This window comes from Diaporthe batatas (assembly GCF_019321695.1).
Source record: "Diaporthe batatas strain CRI 302-4 chromosome Unknown Contig00009, whole genome shotgun sequence".
NCBI lineage: Eukaryota > Fungi > Ascomycota > Sordariomycetes > Diaporthales > Diaporthaceae > Diaporthe > Diaporthe batatas.
Window position 1 is genome coordinate 2,478,171 of NW_025408556.1, and position 19,018 is coordinate 2,497,188.

Genomic DNA, 19,018 nt, shown 5'->3' on the forward strand with positions numbered 1-19,018 from the left:
GGACCCCTTAGTGTCGTGTTGGGGCGGTGCTAACAACGGTGCCGTCCACAAAAGCTCAGGCTGGCCTGTTCCCACAGGTCCACTTGAGCCACCTGTACGCGACGCGGTGGTCCTCCTTGTTGGCGCACCCGCCATCCCCGTTGACGCAGCCGTAGAGGGGGTGCTCGCTCCACCAGGCGAACATGGTCCACTTGCTGCCGCAGATGAGGCCGAGCGAGTCCTTGCCCATGTGGATCGAGTCCCTGCCGTCCACCTTGCGCATGCACGTCTTGTAGCACTCGGGCAGCATGGAGCCGTGGTTCTCCATGTGGTCGGCGAGGGTCCTGTCGCGCGGGGGTAAGGGGTCCCCCGGCCCGTCGCGCTTGGCGATCAGTCGGCGGCGGCGGTCTTGTGTTGAGACGCGGCGGGGGTCGCGGTTGAGGGCCGGATCCTCCACGTCCTCGTCTCCTGGTGTCAGCCAGAGCCTGTAGGAGGTGTTGGGGGTGGTGGTGGTGGGGATGTCGTCCCACTTGTCGTCTGGGATGATCACAGGGCCGTGGCCGCCGGGGCGGCCCAGGGGGTGGTATTTGAACCACTCTTTCTTGGGGTGGGTTTTGTTGGTGCTGCCGTTGGTGGTGTTTGTGGGGATTATAACTGGGCCTGGGCCTTGATGTATGGCCCAGTCCTTGATGGGGACGCCGGTTTTGTCGGCGTGGCTGTTGGTGGTGGTGGTGGTGGTGTTGCTGGTGATGATCCCGGTGGTGTTGGGGTGGATGAGCTGGGCTGAGGCTGTGGTTGCTAGGCCTAGGAGGCCGGTTGTGAGTGCTGAGATGTGCATCTTGTCTTTCTGGTGGTTTTGAAATTGTTATTGGTTTTTTTGTTGTTGGTGTTTGTGCGTTTTTTTTTTCCAAGCGTGCACTGTTTGGGGTGAAAGGTTGATGTGGTTAAGGGGAAGAAAAATGTGGGGGATGCTGGGAGGTAGGGCACTTTTTTATATGTGTTCATTTCTATCAAAAAGGCCCTCTAGATCCGCACTGGCATCTACCTAGGTAGTCACCAGGTGACGCTGGCTGGGCCCCATCTCTCTAGTATAAAACCTAGGCGCCGCGGTCATGTTGTTAGTCGTGACACTATCCCCATGACAGATTGGGAAGTAAACAAACCATCTTTTCCATAACACATGTTTTGGCCTGAGATGCGGGGATGGGGATGACCATGCTTGACTGAGCGGGGGGATGGCAAACCCATTCATACTAATAAGGTAATGAGTCTTTTAAGCGAGTATGAGTCGTTATGAAGACCCTTATCGTGAATGCATACAGTAGGAGACAGACTTAGACTCAATTTGTGATTAACGATTGTTGGACTTTTTCCAAGGGCTGCCGTGGAGAGCCTCATCATATCGTTAGTGAAGTCACTATTCTGCAGCTTTTATATCGAGTTCTATGACGATGCTAATGGACAGGCAAAATTAGATAGGCATATTGAGTGAGCCTTGGGCCTTTGTGGACAGATTCAGGCCAACATTTTGCAGGACCGATGAGTCAATGTAAAGGGGCTGAGTATTTAAGCTCCATGACTATTTACAAATCACCATCTGCTATAACAAGCATCTCAGAGCACCTTCTGTAACTGTTCACCGCGTGCCCTCTTACCCTCAATAAATATAACCGGCGGCGTGAACTTCCTCCTCCCATGGAAGACATAAGCCACCACACTGATCAGGATGACCGCCGCCCAAATGGCAGGCGCCCAATTTGCATCAATGGCTGTCGTGGGGTTGGAGTACGGCAGGCAGCTGAGGATGACGATGAACAAGGCGTAGCCGACCGCGAAGGCGTTGATGGGCAGGCCGAGGCGGCCGAGGCTCCACCTGGCCGGGGGCAGCTCGCCGCCCTGGATGCGGCGCAGGAGCACGCAGCCGATGGAGAGCATGTATGTCGACATGAGGGCGAGGAGCGAGACGGAGATTATGATGTTGAAGGCGGTGTCGGAGCCGAGTGTGATGAGGCATAGGATGAGGGCGACGATGGATGAGAGGTAGATTGAGTTGAAGGGCATGTCGTATTTGTGGTTCATCTGTAGGTCGCGTTAGCAAAATGATTTGGAAAAGGGGGGTGACGCGTGCCCGGAATTTCATATCACGTACACGAGAGATCCACGTGGAAAACGGAAACCCGCGATCTCTTGCAAAGGCCCACACCTCACGCGACGTCGTTGCTAGGGCTGTGACATTGCCGGCGTAGATGAGGACGAACAGGACGATGGCGAGGAACAGAGCCACGCCGACGCTCCCTGTTGCCGAGAACAGGTTCAGGTAGGGAAGGTCGGCCTCGACGATGGTGTCGATCGGTCCGATGGTGTAGAGCATGGAAATTACCATCACGAAGGCCATCGAGATGTTGAACACGTATGACCACCACATGGCCCGGGGCACGGTCAACGACGCGTCTTGAACCTCCTCGGCTGTGGGGTATGTTAGTTGAAGCCCGGCAGGTTGCAGTTCCCAGGTGTGTGGGACATAAACTCACCGATATGAACAATGGTGTCCGAACCCAGCATCGACCAGATGATCGAGACCTGGTTGAGCAAGGCCACGGTCCCGAAGTTGGTCCAACCGCCATTGTTCTGGAAATCCAGGAATACCGCCCTACTGCTGTTCAAGGGCCTGCACATGCCCCACAAAATGCCAATAAACACGATGAAGCCCACAGTATGTCCGATCAGACTGACAACCTCCAGCGTCGGGAACACCCGGGTCCCCAGCGTATTCAACAGGATGGTCAGGATGAAGAGGGCCAGGAGTATGAGGAAGACCTGCCAACTGGTGAAGACAAGATCCGGATACGATATGTTGACGCACACGCGGACAAGGTCAGCACACACGTACACGCTGCCGGCGAGACTGGCGATCCACCCGAGGCTGGTCATCCACCCGGAGGCATAGCTAGCCTGCTTCTGCCAGCCTGCCGGCGCGAACTCGGAGACCCAGTGGTACTGGCCGCCGGCGGTGGGGCTCATGCTGGACATCTCGGCGAGGGAGAGGACGACGGACGAGTAGCAGAGGACGGACCCCAGGAAGGTCCAGAAGAAGCCGCCGTAGCCCGTCGCGGCGATGGAGGGCGACATGGAGACGATGACGAACTCCCACGTCGCCATGTAGATGGACACGAAGCCGAAGGTCGACCAGAAGGAGAAGTTGCGCCTGAACTGCTGGGCCTTGCCCAGGCGGACCATGTCGGCCTCGTCCTGGGAGAGGAGGCCGCCTGCTGAGGTCGGCGCCTCGGCGGCGGCGACGTCGACGTAGTTGTCCTTCATGGTGGGCGGGAGGAGGGGGATCAGGCCGTCGGGGTCGGCTGGTTCTCGCTCTGGTGGGTGTCGTCTGCCCGGTGCAGACTCAGAGAGGGAGGACGCGGAGGACGGACGATGTTGATGTTGTTGAAGGGCGGAAAATATAGAGTCGACGACGGCGGCGACCCACCCGAGGTGGAGGTGAGACATGCCCACATTTTTGTTCAGGGTCGTCGTCTTCTACTATGCACTAGGCAGTTGGAGATCCATGGAAAAGCCGATTCGCGCCACAATGCGGGCGGCGGATCCTCGGTGGCAGTCCGTATCAGGGCACCAAGGGCCGTACCAGAATGCCGGACTGGCGTGGCAAGCTGCAGGCATCGTGATTAGCGTTGTAGATGCGGTAGCATCGCCAATTTGCCGGGAGCCGCCGTCGCCTTGGCCTGCAGACTCGACCCCGGGAGCCGAGCGGGCTAGCAGGGGGCTCACTGGGTGTTCTGGAGCGAGGAGGATTCGCGAAACTCTGTGGTCCTATGCCCCTGTACCCGGTAATGCTTCTGCCTATCGGTCCCGTCTAGATTTTTTTTCTCACGCTTGCGGCGACGAGTCTTGGAAGCTGCTGATGTGGGCTGATCTCAAGAGTTGGATGATTTAGATACGAAAGGCCAGTGATATATGAATCAAAATCAGGCATTCTGAAGTTAGACAGTCCGTGTAAGGTGAAGGTTCAACGTTAAAAGTATATAGTAGTTCAATACTGCTTCGAATAATAAGACTTTTAGTTAGACCCACTCCTGGGGGACGGTGGGTCTCTGACGCCTCCACGTGATTAGACCGCCTGGTCCTTAACGACAACAAGCCAATACATACAGAGTTCCGAAGTACGGAGTATGAGTTACCAGAAAGATTCATTCATTCTCATCCGCTTACGATCCTTAAGAGGACTTGACATAGTGGATCAGGGAACACCGCCAGTTCTGGTCTCGTTTTCGCCTTGCCAACTGCGCTTCGTTGGTGGCCCCTTTCCTGGGCTACATTTTGTATGGGTCCAGACACTTGGGTGAAACGTTATGAGTTCCCATCCACCTCCCCATCCCCGACCTTTTAGCCTTACTCGACCACCACAACCATCTTCCCACCTGCCTTGCTCTCCTCCATGTGCCGATGTGCTTCTCTAATGTCCTCCTCATCAAACTTCCACACCCGCCCTGGCTCCGCCTTGACCTTATTCTCCGCCACCATGCGTAAAATGTCTTTGAGAGGTACATCCGAGAGCGGGAATTCCGCTTTGCCAAACACAAAACTACCAAAGAAGCTGAAGTGAACGCCGCTGGCCATCTGCAGCAGCGGATTGAAGTCTGGGATTGGCTCGAGACCGCCCAGGAAGCCTGCGAGACAGACGTGACCACCGCGGCGGACCAGCTTGAGAGAGTCGAGGACGGTGCTGTTGCCGACAAGCTCAAGGACGGCGTCGAACTTGTCCCGACCCTCACTGAGAAGACGAGTGGAGAGGTCCGGCACCTCGAGGAGTGCTTCAGTCGCCCCCAAGTCCTTCAAGTCTGCAAACCGCTCCGTGTTCCTGGAAGTCGCCGTCACCTCCGCCCCTTTCTGAACCGCAAGATTGATAGCGGCCCTCCCGAAGCTGCTCGTACCGCCTCGTATCAACAATCTCTCCCCGGCCTTGACCTCAAGGTTCCTAAAAAGCACCGTCCAGGCTGTCGCGTACGTCTCCGGGATGGCGGCTACCTGCCCCCATCCCAACCCCAATACCTCTTTCAGATCCTCCTCGCTCTCCCCCAGCTTGACCACATTCCCCACCGGCGCGCTAGTGTACTCGGCATAGCTGCCGCTGATCGTCCTGCCCAGGCCGCCCATGACCGCTGCGACTGGGGTCCCGACGGCGAATTCGCCGCCCGGGCAGGCGGCGACGAGTCCCACGCATTCGATGCCGATGATGGGCATGCTTTCTGCCCACTCTCCACGGCGCATGTGCATCTCGGCGTGGTTTATGCCGAAGGCTTTGATCTTGATTATGGCGTGGCCTGGCTTGGGGTCTGGGGTCGTGACTTGTTTCATTTTCAGGACCTCGGGGGGCCCGAATTCTTCGACGAGGATGGCGTTCATTGTTGCGGGGTAAGCTTTGGTGGACATTTTGAGCCCTATGGTGAGAGGTAACAAAGCAATAGGCGTATTCCGGGAGAAAATGGGGATACTTTAGGAGAGTGATACGAGGAAAGTGTGTGGTCTAGCCCGATCTCGTACAGGTCGTCAAGGGCCGCGTAAATAATATTTGAGAAATCAATCAGGCTGCCAGCACCATCTCAAAAACTACCAGCGTGGTCCGAGATGCTATAATAATACTACTATCTGTTGTGGTCTATGAAGATTAGTAAGATACTTCGGATGAAAATGTCAAGTAGTGAGCCTTTTGATCCAGGTCATCCGAGTAGGGGGGAATAAGTCCGTGGAAGGGGACGACTCCCTTACTGTCAAATACGTTGTCTACATAGTTCGTCAAGTATCAACTAAAGTCACATCTCATAAGGCGTAGGTCTAGTCCGATTACAGGAGCTGGTGTTACGCTCACGGCAGGTTTCTTCCAGGGCAAAGTAGTATTCTGGATTACACTGCATTACAGCTAAGGCGTGGTCAACCGGCCATGTTGACAAATGCAACCCCCGCTTACGGATGCTAAAAGAACAGGTAGGGGTGTGCGGATTTTAAGGACTCTTACCTAAGGTGATGCAGCTCTTCGAATTGGGATTGGCAGCGATATGCACCTATCATCCACATGGTGGCTTAGATACAGCGCCCCGCTTCATATCAGCGAGACGACCGCGGTCAGCGTTTCGTTGTTCTGCGCCGAACCTACCTAGGTACCATCGGGGGGTATCCCATCATCGACTTCATAGATGGTCATGGAACCTTAGATCGGATCGCCTTCTTTTACGAACATTCACAACCCATCTTATCATTGCTGGAAGTAAGTTCTGCCCTGCTCTCGTGCTGCGTGGCGCAACTGGCCCTGACGAATGTTCTCGTACGCCAGTCCTCTCGAGTCCGCTACCCACGAATATGGAGCAACGTCAGCGCCTTGGTCAGGACGGAAATATGCGTTGGAGAACAGGAATAGATCGTGATGAGAGCGGCTATCAGTGGCCCCCCTTCACCGGGCCCCCTTCGAAGAAAGTGAATTCTGGGCTGCCCGTGAGAGGACGATCCGTCTACCCTCCGTACGGTATGCACTCGACAACTTCCTCTAACCCCCTGCCGGTACGTGAGGAAGTGACAACAGATGAGACGTCTGGTACCGAAGACAGGAAGCCCTTACATTATTTACGTTCGTCGATGGGAAGACTGCGCCTTCAAAAGAATGAAGAGATGACTGGGAAAACATCTTTACCGCCACTTGTAGAGGGCACTACAGTCGGGGAATCACAGCCAGACCGTGAACACCCTGGATTGACAGAGGACAACATCACCGGAAGCGATTTCAGTCAAGAGACAATGTCCCCTTTAACGATTCGGAACCACATCAAGGCGAAAATGAAGACCCCAGACGAGGACACATATGGAATCCGCATGCCCGACTTCCAAGAGGTTGGCCCTAATCATACGTCAAGTATAAATAAAACACGGCGGGACTCCCATCACTCTGTGTCAAAGATTTGGAAGGAAATGGGAGACGATGGGAGCCTCCCAGAACAGGGTTACATTGCCCCCTATCTTCGACACCGAAACCCAATACCAGCACTGGGAGCGCGTACCACGTCCCTTACTGATGACGAGGATTCGGGCCGTGTTTCTTATCCTTGTCTCCGGGTGTTAGTCTCTCTTTGATCTCGGTCATTGCCCAACACATCATCAGTTTCAGTTCTTGTGCCCAGTAATGGCGGCCAGTGTTTGAAGTACATACTGATCCCCATTCGAATGCCAGTCGTCCTCCAGGCCGCGTTCCATCCAAACTTTCCACAGCTCCTCGACTTGGTAGCCGACAGGAAGCAACCGCCTCCATCGATGAACGGTACCCGGCCCCACGTCCGAGTTTTATTAAATAAAACAAAAGAAATATTATTATTTAATAATTAAAATTTATTTATTTATTAAGTAAAGTATATTATTTTAATATTAAAGGGGGGTATAAATGAAGGCTTTTAAACAGCTTAGAGATAATTCCTTTATATTAATAGAGGGCTACTATTATAGCATTACCTAGATAGGTAGTTTAGAAGACAGTAGCCCTAGTGAATAGATCGAATCCGTCTTAATTTTCAATAAGCACATAAGTAACACTCATACTTATAGGTTTGGCCGGTTAAGATGAGCGACTTGATGATTATATAATTATCCATGAGGTATGATAGATAATACTAGTAGTTCTAAGATTGAAATGTATAAAGCATGAATGTATTACCTGTTAGTTTAAGGGCGATGAGTCACAACAGGATCCCACAGATTCAATCTCCTGTTTTTCGACCAAAAGCGGAGAGGTACCCTGACATCAGCAAGCAACTTGGAACCAATATTCTCAGAATAAACTGTGCAATCGAAAAACTTCATTGCTAGTTCAAGAAGGCGTTTTATGATTCCTCGGGCCCTTCCGGCCAAGGTGGAACTTGTGATTAAATGAAAGTGTTTATGCATACTACTTGTGTATGAAGATGTCTGAGAACGACTCATCTTTTCTATAGTTATATGTAAAATCACCCGACTCCTCACCATGGGATGTGGAGCACTGTCTTGCTGTGATATCTATAGTGCTGACCTCAGTTAGTCCTGAGTTTGGCAGTTGGTATTTGAATTTCAGTATTTTACTAGATCCGCCCCGAACAGGTTTTGTCTATATGAGGCAGGAGCCAACAAAAAATAGGGAAAAGGGGTCTCATTCAACTTTCTACGAAATACTCCTAACGGTCGGCCGCTATGGAAGAAGCTAACTGGGTGTTGACATGACAGCTTGTGAATCCAGACATCTGCCCGCATTCCCTGTTTACTGCGGCGTGTGAACAATCTTCACGAGTATAGCCTCCGGTTTCCCCTTCCCTACAACATAGCTTGCCGAGGAATACGCTGGATTCGACAAGTTCGCCTTGACACCAACCATGCCGCCGTTGGCACCGCAAGCCCCCAGCAGCGAGGCTGCCAACGACTCTGCAGTGGGGTCCACGCCGCCATCAATGGCGTTGGCGATGTCCTCGTACAGCACGGATGAGTTGACGCGTGGGTTGATGTGCTTGGCGAGAGACATGACACTGTCCCCGAACGCGAGCGGGAGCTGCCACTCGTCGCAGTCGTTGGATGGCGGCACTTCGTCCATGATTAGCGAAATCTCAAAGGCATCAATTAGGGGTGTGCGAGTAGAGGGGTAAAATTCATGGACGGACGGAAGACGAACTCGTGAAGAATGCTCCAGCCGTGCCAGCGTTTTCCTCGGCGATGTATCGCAGGTAGGAAGCGGCGTAAGCAACGTCATCCACATTGACGTTCTGTGCTGTTCCGCCATTGACGCCGAAGCAGACAAGGTCGGCTTTCTCACCACATGATCTCTTGTGAAACTGAGAGGTCATGGGCACTGTTGCAGCAGCAACAAGGGTCGTGGCCATGAGGCCGGGGGTAAGGAGGGAGCTGTAATGCATGTTTTGCTTCGAACTTTCGAATTCTTTGCAGAAGGAACCAGACAACAAGAAGCGTGATGTAATGTGGACCAAGACTACTCTATTTCAGTTTGGTATTATATTTTCACAAGAACGCTTCTTGAAGTCTCTATCAATATTTTATAGACGAAGCGGCTTGCGCAGCGCGGAGCTTTCTTGAACAAGAGCAAGCCTCACGCAGCGCAGTGTGAACGCCATAGCACTCGGAGTTCCACAGGATCCGGCCAACCGGGAAAAGAAATCAACGGCTCCGACTTCCGATTTCTTCTGGACCCAACAGCAGTGTTGATGTGGTATCATCGCTACTCCGGACGGGAGTGCTGCCCATTCAAGTAGGTGGTAATAGGTTACCGCAGAGAGATCATGTGAAGGACGAAAGGATTTTGAGCAGGGTCCCTTGAGGCAGGGTCCCGTGAGATTGCCTGACTTCTTCGAGTAGGCAAGTAGAGGAGGAGGATACTGACTTGACTGTGAAGGTTCAATGTTGCGAAGCATTCGGAAGGAGCTCACCCGAGCGCAATCGTGAAGGGTCCACCCGAACAAATTCCGTAGAGCTGTGCCGTATGACGGCGTGAAAACTAAAAATATTGGCGTGTGTCCTTTTTCGTTCGCATGACCTCTGGCACGACATTGAATGTCACTCAAATTTAAGTTGGTCCGCCCTTGGCAACCATCGTGAAGGGTCCAGGCCAAGTCCATAGGGCTGTGCCGTGCGAAGGCATGGAGACTAAGGACCTTGGCATATAAAGCTTTTCCTGTTGGCAGGACCCTTAAGTTTAAGCGGCACAGAATGCAACTTGACGACCCAACAGGAGGATCTTGCAGAAGGCAAACCACCTGACCATCCTTTCTTGAACTAAGGACGGAGTACTTACGGGATACTAAGTAAGCGTTTCCGGTTCCAACACACCCGGTCCTGGTCAGAACCAACATCTCGCAAATCCTTGCCTTGTGAATGATTTCAATGCGCCAAGCATACCTAGGTAGAATGCGGTGGAAGCGGGTTGGGACCCGTGATGGTTTCGGACAGACCAGGATCCAGAACCTCGAGGACCGAATTAGACTGGATTGGCCTCATCATAGCAAATCTCTCAAGTTCGCACCTGAACCCCAGCCACTGCGAGAAGGTGCCAACTCAAGTCGAAGCGAATGTGACTCCATCCTGCCTATTCGAAGTGCAATCTCTCGGAGCAAGGGAATGGCAGTCACTTGGGAAATTTCACCAATTCGTATCCTAATGAGTGGAATTTGACTAAGAGGTAGTGCTGCCCTGTGTTCTTCTCTTGTAGCTGTTCATGGCGTATGAGTCCCATTTTCCTTGTTCCATGATCGTTATCCTATGCAGCCAATGTGGCTGGACACACAACTTTGTCCCAGGTGGCAAGGGTGCATCATCAATGACATCGCTTAGAGCCCACAGAATTTTGTCCCGAAGACTAAGTAACCAGGGATGAACTGCCGAAACATAATCATGAATTGTAACAAACGGCTTGTCCGAGGCCTTGACCAAAAACGGAGGAATTTCCCTTGGCCGATCCGTTCCGCAGCATCTCAGTAACTCAGTCTCCGACCCCTCGCCTTCGAGCTGCCCAAATTCACAGTTGTCGCTATCCAGGTCGGCGTGAGGCTCGTGACCATCGAGCCAGTTGATTTCGTATTGCTCCAAGTCTTTAACGGCAACAGATATAGATGAGACCTCGGGTATTGTGAGTGGCTCCTGCGAGATGTTGTGCCACGTCACGGGGTCTACGGTCTGACAATAAGACTCCTTGGGAGCATCTGGATTTCGATCGGTATCCAGAACGTCTATGGCTTCGGACAGGGGTCCTTGAAGGGCCCAGTAGAGGCGCGCGACATGAGTAGTAGCCGTCGGCCGCGGGCCGTTGCGATCACAGGCTCTCTGAAGGAGTATCTCAAAGGAAGGGATCTCTGGCCCGGAGTTGCCGGTGCGTTCCATGGCTTTCTTTTTCTGACGCTGAAGTCTTGGCAACAAGAGATGTGGTGTTGGTAGGGAGAGGTGGGTAGGAAGAAGGAAGCACGAAGACAGGGCCTTGGGTCCGAGGTCGAGATTATTGATGCAAGATTTTATAGGAATGAGGCACAGCTAGCGGCAGCGTTGGCCGGAAACCTTGGAATGGTTCAAATGTTACTGGCCACGATGGCCTAGCGTGCCACATTTCAAGTGCAACCTTGACCCTGGAATTACGCCCGCAGCATCTGAACCGCCCGCTTTAGAGAGGACTATAGGGTAACACTGGATCGTGACAAGACAACCTTGTCGCATCAGATTCTGCCGAGAGGCAAGTTCGGCTATACCATTTTGCGCCTGAATATTACTGCTCACACGGCAACTGGTGCGCTACGCCATCTCTATGCATAGTGTGTTTTAGGCGTTCACTCTGCTCGTAACCAAATCCAAGATCAGACCCCATCACTCCTCGCAAAGTGCAAGTTATTAGTAGCTACAATAATACAAACAATACGGGGAAGGCACCCAAGTAATGAAAGCTGCTAAGGGGCACATTCTCCAAATTCAGGCTGGCTAATGATTTAATGTGGTCAGCGGTCTTCCTCGAAGAAAAAAGAACATTGAAGGAAGTTGGGTGGGGGGCAAGAAAAACAGGGGGTGGGTAGGTAGAAACTGGTATCATGCAAACTCACCATCCTGTGCCACAATCTTGTGGACGTCCGCCGCATTGACCACTCTTGCTGCAGCAAGGGCCCTTCAAGACACCACATGTGTAGCCTTGAGGACCGCCGCAACTTCCGTCCGGTGATGTTCCCCAAACCCACGGTAACTCGGTATTGCTTTGGATCATGTTTCTGGCGCAATTCCCAGATTGACAGAAGTCCAAACCACAGAAGTCGGCGCCGGAACCGCATTGCCCTTTGATGTTACAACAATCACCCCATTTGCCAGCACACTCGCGATTCCCGTGCTCGTAGCCACATGTTCCGTCCGTGGAATAGATGGAGTCACCAAGACATGCTCCTTCAAAACAGACTCCGGCGGCGCAGTCGGCACTGTGGTTGGGATGAAGTTGTCAGCAACAGAATGTACAGCCAAGATGACGCACGGGGGGTGCAGCTCTCAACTGGACTCATACTCGGTTTCACCACAAGTCCAAGTCTCGGAATTGCAGCATTGCCCTTTCCCTGATCCGATACAGGTGGCATTTTTGTGCGGAGGGCCGCAGAGACCATCGAATGCTCGCAGCGGCTCTATGACTGTGCATTGTAATTTCCCGTTAACAACCAGATATTCCTGTACCTAGTTAATGAGTGGTTGGTAATTCACTCACATCCGTCAACACAGTACCGGGTACTGGGCTTGATATTGCCACAGTCGGGATTCAGGTCTGGATTGAGTTTGAAGATATCCTCAACCAACACCTGATTGCGATCGGCAAGTTCCTGACAAGAGTAGTAGTTGACGGTCTCCCGGGTCTGGCTGAAGTCGCGACAGTTGATATCTCCTGGTTGGATCTCTGCTCCACGCTTATTGACACTCGGGGTTGTATGGTGCGAGTTCATCGCAGCAAGTTGACGCTGAGAAACTGCACTGAATCCATTGCCTGACGTCCATGTCCATGGAGCACACTCATCGGCAGCAACTGGTAAAGCTGCTAGAAGGAGACGTACGACGATGGAGAGGATGAAACGATTCATTGCAAAGGATGCCATACTTTGTGTGTGATAGGTGAGAAAGACCTTCGGGGATTCCGACTTCTGTGGAGGGTGTACGCGATTCACAGTGACTTTTCAAAGTTTTTATGCACTTCCATACGGGCACTCGTGCGCGTCCACACATACACACACAAGCACATGCACAAAGGCATCCCGGAAACAACGTTGGTTCTTGTGATTAGTGTCGTGCTTAGCCCCAAGTCTAGATTCAGACGATGTTACACATCTTCATTACCCACTTCACAGGATCTTGCACTCGGGCACAATTTCTCGATTGAGTAATGTCTCGGAATGTTCAATAAATGAGCACTCCGAGGGGAAGAGGGGAACGTGGTATTCGAACCCTACGGGGTCGGAAGCCGTGGGAGTGAGCATTGGGATTTCCAACATGCCCAACATGGTCAATCTCAATTCTCTTGGCACGCGCAGAATCCAAACCTGCTTCGGAGTTGGCATGGAGCCTCTCAGGACTGATTGCAGCACGGGAAGGCCTCGTACATGACTGTTGATAAATGACTAGGTATCCAGGTGTGTTCCAGTTTGATTCAGTCACCACTCTCATGTTGACTTTACTTTTCCCCTCGGTTTTCAAACCACTTTTACACGATGACACCCCTACAAGCACTTCAATCATTGCTGACACTCCTTACTTTTTCTTTATTTTACCAACCAGCGAGCTTTCTCACGGAGGCCCAATATATCCAGGGTTACAAAAAGCAATTCATTCCAGACGCTAATAACGCGAACAATGGTGCCTTTACTGAGCAACGGTTCTGGCGGTCAACTGTTGCCGCTCAGTTCGATGAAGTGCTGGATCTCCTGCCTCAGGTTGTTTTCCTTGAGTATAACTGCCAATATATGGTTGTATGTTAATTCTTTCCCTGTCCCTCTTTTCAATGCAAGACCGTAGAAGAACTACATCATGACCGAGCAAAAGGCTGACACACCCTTACACAGGATATCTGCCAAAACGCTTTCAACTGGTACGAGACTCCCGCTGGCAAAGGTCGGAGCCCCAAGAGCCTGTTCGGGTATGACTTGAACAACAGACCCAGGAACAATGCACGCAAAGACAACCGGCGAAAGAACTCTTGCCCTGGTAGCTGGTCAAACATACATATCTGCCCAGAGTCTGACCAAAGTCTACCATGGCGGAATGACGGTCAATGGCCATACACTGCTCTTGAACTCGGAGCTACTAAGAATGAAATCCAACATGAGAGAGATTCGAATGGCAATATCATTCGGAGGTCGAAGATACGTTACACGTGTGATGAGTTTCCCCCGGCGACGTGGATCGAGGGCGGTGGCGGCTCGGCCTCCCCAGAAGCTGCCGCCTCGAGCGCTGAAACGCGGTGTGCTGCCTTTCGATGTGTTGCAGGAGTCAAGGCGGAGCAGAATTGGCAAGCCACGGCCCACAACAGATTGAGACAAACACTGGACGAGCTTATCACACAACGTAAGCTGGACTACAACCATTTCCCAAATTATAAAGATCACGACAGCATTGTTCTTTTCCATTGGCGCTCGACTTCAAGGCTCAATGGTATCGCGGCAACGGTCTATGTTTACCAGGATCCCGACCTGTCTGGAGTGTCAGAGCAGAGCCAAATCACAGTGGCGAAACGCTCCACCAACAACATGACCCATGCTGAGCTCATGCATTGGGCAGATACGGTCCGGATAGATGATCTCATTGCGGAAGGATTGGTCTCCGCCCAGCATGTTATGGCCAATGACACTCTGGCCGAGGTTGAGATGGACACATTCCAAGGTGCGGGCATGCCTCTCATGGGTGCGAACTCGACAGACACTGCGACAAGTCCGTTACCTGGCATTCTAGGTGGCCGCGGTGACGTCCATGATACTGGTGGAGTGGCAAACCCGCTTGGAGCACGGCAAACAGATGAGTCTCAATTCTCTGAGACGTCTCCCGTCCTGCTCAACACTTCAGACCCCAAAGTGACACCACTCATCAAGAACGCGACGTTACAGGACCTCGACAGTGCTCGCCGGCTTGTGGAGGATGCTATTGAAAAGTCGTCCGAGCTCAACATGGCCCGCTTCTCGAACCCGCGCCGAAACATCTACGCCCTTCAACCGGGAACAGTTCTTGGAAGTTCTGCAGCTAATGCCCCTCGAGCACTTGATGCTCAGTATGATGCCCAGGACGACGTCCCCGCCCTCTTGGAGATCACCGATGATATTGCCGAAGCTGCCGCATTGGTCTCCGAGGCTGATGCCCTGGGCCTCATTGGCAACTTCACTGGCAACATCACCAGGAGGGAGGTTCAAATGGCCGCTTCGGGGTCATACTGGATGGAAGCCTTGGACAGGAAGGGGACGGTGCCCTGGGGAGACGACCCAGCCTATAAGGTGAGTATTGAGTGATGCGCTCAGTTTGAAAGATATAACACTAATATCTTGATGTACTACTAGGTTTTTCGAAATGTTCGCGATTATGGCGCAGTGGGTGACGGAGTCACGGTACGTCGGCACCTGCTCAAGTGCCAGCAATCGACATTGACCACCAAGGCATGTACTGATGCTTCTTTATTCCATAGGATGACACAAAGGCCATCAAGAATGCTATGAGTGACCAGAAAAGGTGTGCAAAAGGATGCAACGGTTCGACTACCAAGAACGCGATTATTTACTTCCCGCCCGGATCTTACCGAATTTCCACCACAATTCCTATGCCATTCGGAACGCAGGTTATTGGTGATGTCAGTATTCTATGATCCTTCTTCTGTCTGGACACAGCTCTAATCTCTGGCCTTTGCCCACATTAGGCAAACAACTGGCCGACGCTTATAGCGACCAAGAGTTTCATCGGTCTGGGCGTCCTATCCACCGACGAATATACAGGTGGTGGCATAGGTATAGACGGAGCGGATCAACAGTATTATGTCAACACTGCCAATTTTTATCGCCAAATCAGAAATATTCGCATCGACATCACCCAGACGCGACCTACTCAAGGGGTTGCCTGTCTCCACTACCAGGTTGCGCAAGCGACGAGCCTACAGGACGTAGAGCTCATTGCCACCAAGGGCACAAAACAACGTGGTATCTTTGCCGAGAACGGCAGTGGCGGTGCAATCTCAGACGTCACGTTCCGAGGGGGTGGTTTTGGAATTTACGGTGGGAACCAGCAATTCACTGCCCAACGTCTCAAGTTTGACGGATGCGACACGGGCGTTCAAGTCATTTGGGATTGGGGCTGGGTGTGGAAGTCCATCACCATGAGCAACGTCGGCGTTGGCTTCCGTCTCCTGCGCGAGGAGACTTCTCCTACGACAAAGAGACAGACTGTCCCTGGCAAAGGGGGAGAAGGAAACATTGGTTCTGCTTCCTTCATCGACTCTACTTTCCAGAACGTGGGCACTGCGATCCTTATTGCACCGCCAGACTCTACACCTGGGTCGGGAAGCACCGGTGTCATTGTTGAAAACGTCAAGTTCGAGGGAGTGTCTCAACCCGTGGCGGACACAAGCGGCAGCACCCTGTTGAGTTCTGCAGGGACAGTCGATCACTGGGCTCTGGGCCCGGTGTACAATTCCAACGGCACATTTTCCATGGGAGGAAAGGTTGGAAATTACCGCAAGCAACCGGGCCTTCTTGATAACAACGGTGCCTATTTTGAACGCGCGAAACCGCAATACAAGGACCGAGGGGTTGGCGACTTTTTGCACGTCAAAGACTTCGGCGCCCTCGGCGATGGTTCGACCGATGACACAGCTGCGTTCCAACAGGCATTGTGGGGTAGCCAAGGCAAAATCTTGTTTGTGGACGCAGGCTCTTACATCTTGACCGGCACAGTTACTATCCCACTCGGTTCCAAGATCGTGGGTGAGACCTGGTCCCAGCTGGTTGCATCCGGGCCTTATTTTTCGGACGCAAGGTAAACTATCCCCATTGATCAGACACTCGCAGTGGTCTCCCGTTAACATATATTTCCTCAAGCAACCCAAAGGTCATGATCAAGGTCGGTACTGAGGGCGAGATCGGGGACATCGAAATGCAAGATTTGCTTTTTACCACAAAAGGTCCCACAGCTGGTGCGATACTCGTGGAGTGGAACGTGAAGGCTGAAAGTCCCGGTTCTGCCGGCCTATGGGGTGAGCTTTTTCCACAGCCTCTTGTAGCAACGTCCAGCAGCTTACACGAGCCTTGTTTGCTACTAGATTGCCATGCTCGCATCGGGGGCGCCACCGGAACGGGCTTGACGCCTGCTGAATGCCCGGCATTGACGTCCGGGATCGCTTCGGGGTGTAATGCTGCCAGCCTCATGATGCACATTACTCCTAGGGCCTCTGGGTATTTCGAGAACATGTGGCTTTGGGGCGCAGACCATATGATTGAGTATGTCGTGGTCCTCTCTTCTGGATCTCGAGGCCTTGTGACAAGAAACAAAGTTAACAAGTATATCTCTCAGCGATCCTGATCTCGGCGATGCCAACAACACAATGGTGCAAAACTCCGTCTATGTCGCCAGGGGTTTGCTCGTGGAGAGTGTGGCACCCACTTGGCTCTACGGGACTGCATCCGAGCACGCCGTCTACTACCAGTATAACTTCCACAACGCTCAAAATGTCTTTGCTGGCATGATTCAAACCGAATCACCTTATTTTCAACCGACCCCTAAGCCTCCTATGCCATTTGAAAAAGTGGTAGGGACTATAGGTGGTGATCCGGATTATAATTGCACCGCCACTAATGGGCTGGATGGATGTGATTCTTCATGGGGTGTTATGATTCGAGGATCTGCCAATATCTTCATTGCAGGAGCCGGTCTCTATTCTTGGTTCTCGACATACACTCAAGACTGTAGTAAGTTTCTATCACAACTACATTTGCAGCTGCGTATGGTCCCGCTGAGGTACTGACCTATTCATTTACAGTCGACAAGCATTCCTGCCAAAAGGCATTGCTGTTGCTCGAGGATAACTTTGCCAATGTTCGCATCCAGCAGCTCATTACAATTGGGGCTGAGTACATGGCAGTCCAAGATGGGGTTGGCATCCCTGCGTTGGACTACCTGAATGTCGAAACACACCCGCGATGGTCCCAGCTTACTGTCTTGGACGCCGCTGGCGACGGCAGTGAGTTTGGCGGCATGGTGTGGATAGATCCCAAGATTTGGGATATGGACACCCCGACATTCTCCTGTGCGGCCCCTTGCCTGGTCAAGATACCGCCTTGGACAGGTGCAACATCGACGGTCGACTATCCCAGGATCACTGTCAGCCAGGGCACCTGGACGAGCACCATCACACGAGCGCCCCTGACTTTGTCACATCTGATGTTCGAGCCCGTCACACTGAGGGCTGATGCTGGGAACCTGAAGCGTCGGCAGGGGTTCTCAGAGTTCTGGCCTGTGCCCACGACGACACCGTACTGGCCCCCAGTGACGTATACTGAGCCTGACGGAGCTGTCAAGACGACGGCGCCGACGATTGCGTTCCCAAAACCACCCGCCACGATCGGGCCAGGAGCACCAGCACCTTGGGGTGGTCGCTGGCCACGTAGAGCAATTACACCGATCCAAGATCCGGTTGTGTGGGGCTCACCAGCTGTTGGTCAGTGCAGCTACCTCGACTTCAACTGCGTTCCTGACCCATGGACATATACAGGTATGGGAGGAGGAAATGGTGGTGGCGGGGACGATGGATGGGTAGAGGAGGACGGTGATGAGGACAGAATCACCTGCGCACCAGAGACCACCATTACCGAGACCGCAACGGCAACGACCACCGTCGCGGCTACCATCACTGAGCCTGCGGAGCCGGAGGCATCGCCAATGGAGCATGCCGACGCGAGTAAGAATGTGAGAGATTGCTACGACGCAGGACAGGACACAACCCATGTGCGACTGGACGAGGCCATCAATTCGTTCTGCAAGCAGATCGGGGACCCGGGTGATGTGCTTGCCGCTGGGACAGTCAAGAAGGCAAACAAGGAACCCCCTTCGAACGGGGGCTCGGTTGTCGAGATTGTCTTCAAGCTCGAGGTCAAGGAAAAGTGCGAGTGGTCGTATGATTACAACGAGTGCGTGAGGTATTTGGGTGTGCCTGTGGACAGTTGCAACTGTGGCGGTATCAATGGCAAGCAAGGGGGCACGGTGGAGAATAATTGTCTCTACTGGAGAGTTGACCCTAATAAGAAGTGGTAAGCATTTAGTTGGTTTATCCTTGTATTACTAGTATATGATAGCAAAGAAGTCTTTTACCTTCAGTTCATGTACCTAGATATTAGGGATATCTACCTTATCGCTAAATCTCTATTCTTAACATAACTAAAAAGCCGGGATCATATTGCTACAAACAGACGGACAAAGCAACTGTAGACTCAAATAAACTGCGAGGTTTGCGGCCGGTGTCGAACAAAGATGGACCCAATGTGCG

General features: G+C 52.5%; 6 protein-coding genes across 6 annotated transcripts; 2 read left to right on the forward strand and 4 right to left on the reverse strand.

Moving 5' to 3' along the window:
- Nucleotides 1-55: 55 nt before the first annotated feature.
- KVR01_007930 (uncharacterized protein) lies at nucleotides 56-1,196 on the reverse strand (the record flags this gene model as incomplete). Its single annotated transcript, XM_044782783.1, has 2 exons — nucleotides 56-826; nucleotides 1,143-1,196. The coding sequence occupies 2 exons, from the start codon at nucleotides 1,194-1,196 to the stop codon at nucleotides 56-58; spliced, it is 825 nt and encodes a 274-aa protein (XP_044642908.1).
- Nucleotides 1,197-1,593: 397 nt separating this feature from the next.
- KVR01_008112 (uncharacterized protein) lies at nucleotides 1,594-3,874 on the reverse strand (the record flags this gene model as incomplete). Its single annotated transcript, XM_044787065.1, has 3 exons — nucleotides 2,511-3,874; nucleotides 2,129-2,445; nucleotides 1,594-2,058 (listed from the first exon to the last, which is right to left on the reverse strand). Exons 1-3 carry the CDS (start codon nucleotides 3,478-3,480, stop codon nucleotides 1,594-1,596), a joined length of 1,752 nt encoding a protein of 583 aa, XP_044643090.1. The 5' UTR covers nucleotides 3,481-3,874.
- A 506-nt stretch (nucleotides 3,875-4,380) lies between these two features.
- On the reverse strand, nucleotides 4,381-5,394 carry KVR01_008361 (uncharacterized protein; the record flags this gene model as incomplete). Its single annotated transcript, XM_044791695.1, has 2 exons — nucleotides 4,381-4,966; nucleotides 4,997-5,394. 2 exons carry the CDS (start codon nucleotides 5,392-5,394, stop codon nucleotides 4,381-4,383), a joined length of 984 nt encoding a protein of 327 aa, XP_044643339.1.
- Nucleotides 5,395-6,116: 722 nt separating this feature from the next.
- KVR01_007982 (uncharacterized protein) lies at nucleotides 6,117-7,396 on the forward strand. The gene is made up of 3 exons (XM_044789919.1): nucleotides 6,117-6,253; nucleotides 6,320-7,094; nucleotides 7,208-7,396. Exons 2-3 carry the CDS (start codon nucleotides 6,346-6,348, stop codon nucleotides 7,326-7,328), a joined length of 870 nt encoding a protein of 289 aa, XP_044642960.1. The 5' UTR covers nucleotides 6,117-6,253; nucleotides 6,320-6,345; the 3' UTR covers nucleotides 7,329-7,396.
- An 864-nt stretch (nucleotides 7,397-8,260) lies between these two features.
- Nucleotides 8,261-8,873, reverse strand: KVR01_007759 (uncharacterized protein; the record flags this gene model as incomplete). The annotated part of the gene is made up of 2 exons (XM_044784695.1): nucleotides 8,261-8,577; nucleotides 8,666-8,873. The coding sequence occupies 2 exons, from the start codon at nucleotides 8,871-8,873 to the stop codon at nucleotides 8,261-8,263; spliced, it is 525 nt and encodes a 174-aa protein (XP_044642737.1).
- A 5,379-nt stretch (nucleotides 8,874-14,252) lies between these two features.
- On the forward strand, nucleotides 14,253-18,786 carry KVR01_007865 (uncharacterized protein; the record flags this gene model as incomplete). The annotated part of the gene is made up of 8 exons (XM_044782028.1): nucleotides 14,253-14,987; nucleotides 15,051-15,098; nucleotides 15,176-15,337; nucleotides 15,404-16,515; nucleotides 16,578-16,732; nucleotides 16,799-16,976; nucleotides 17,050-17,444; nucleotides 17,516-18,786. The coding sequence occupies 8 exons, from the start codon at nucleotides 14,253-14,255 to the stop codon at nucleotides 18,784-18,786; spliced, it is 4,056 nt and encodes a 1,351-aa protein (XP_044642843.1).
- Nucleotides 18,787-19,018: the final 232 nt, after the last annotated feature.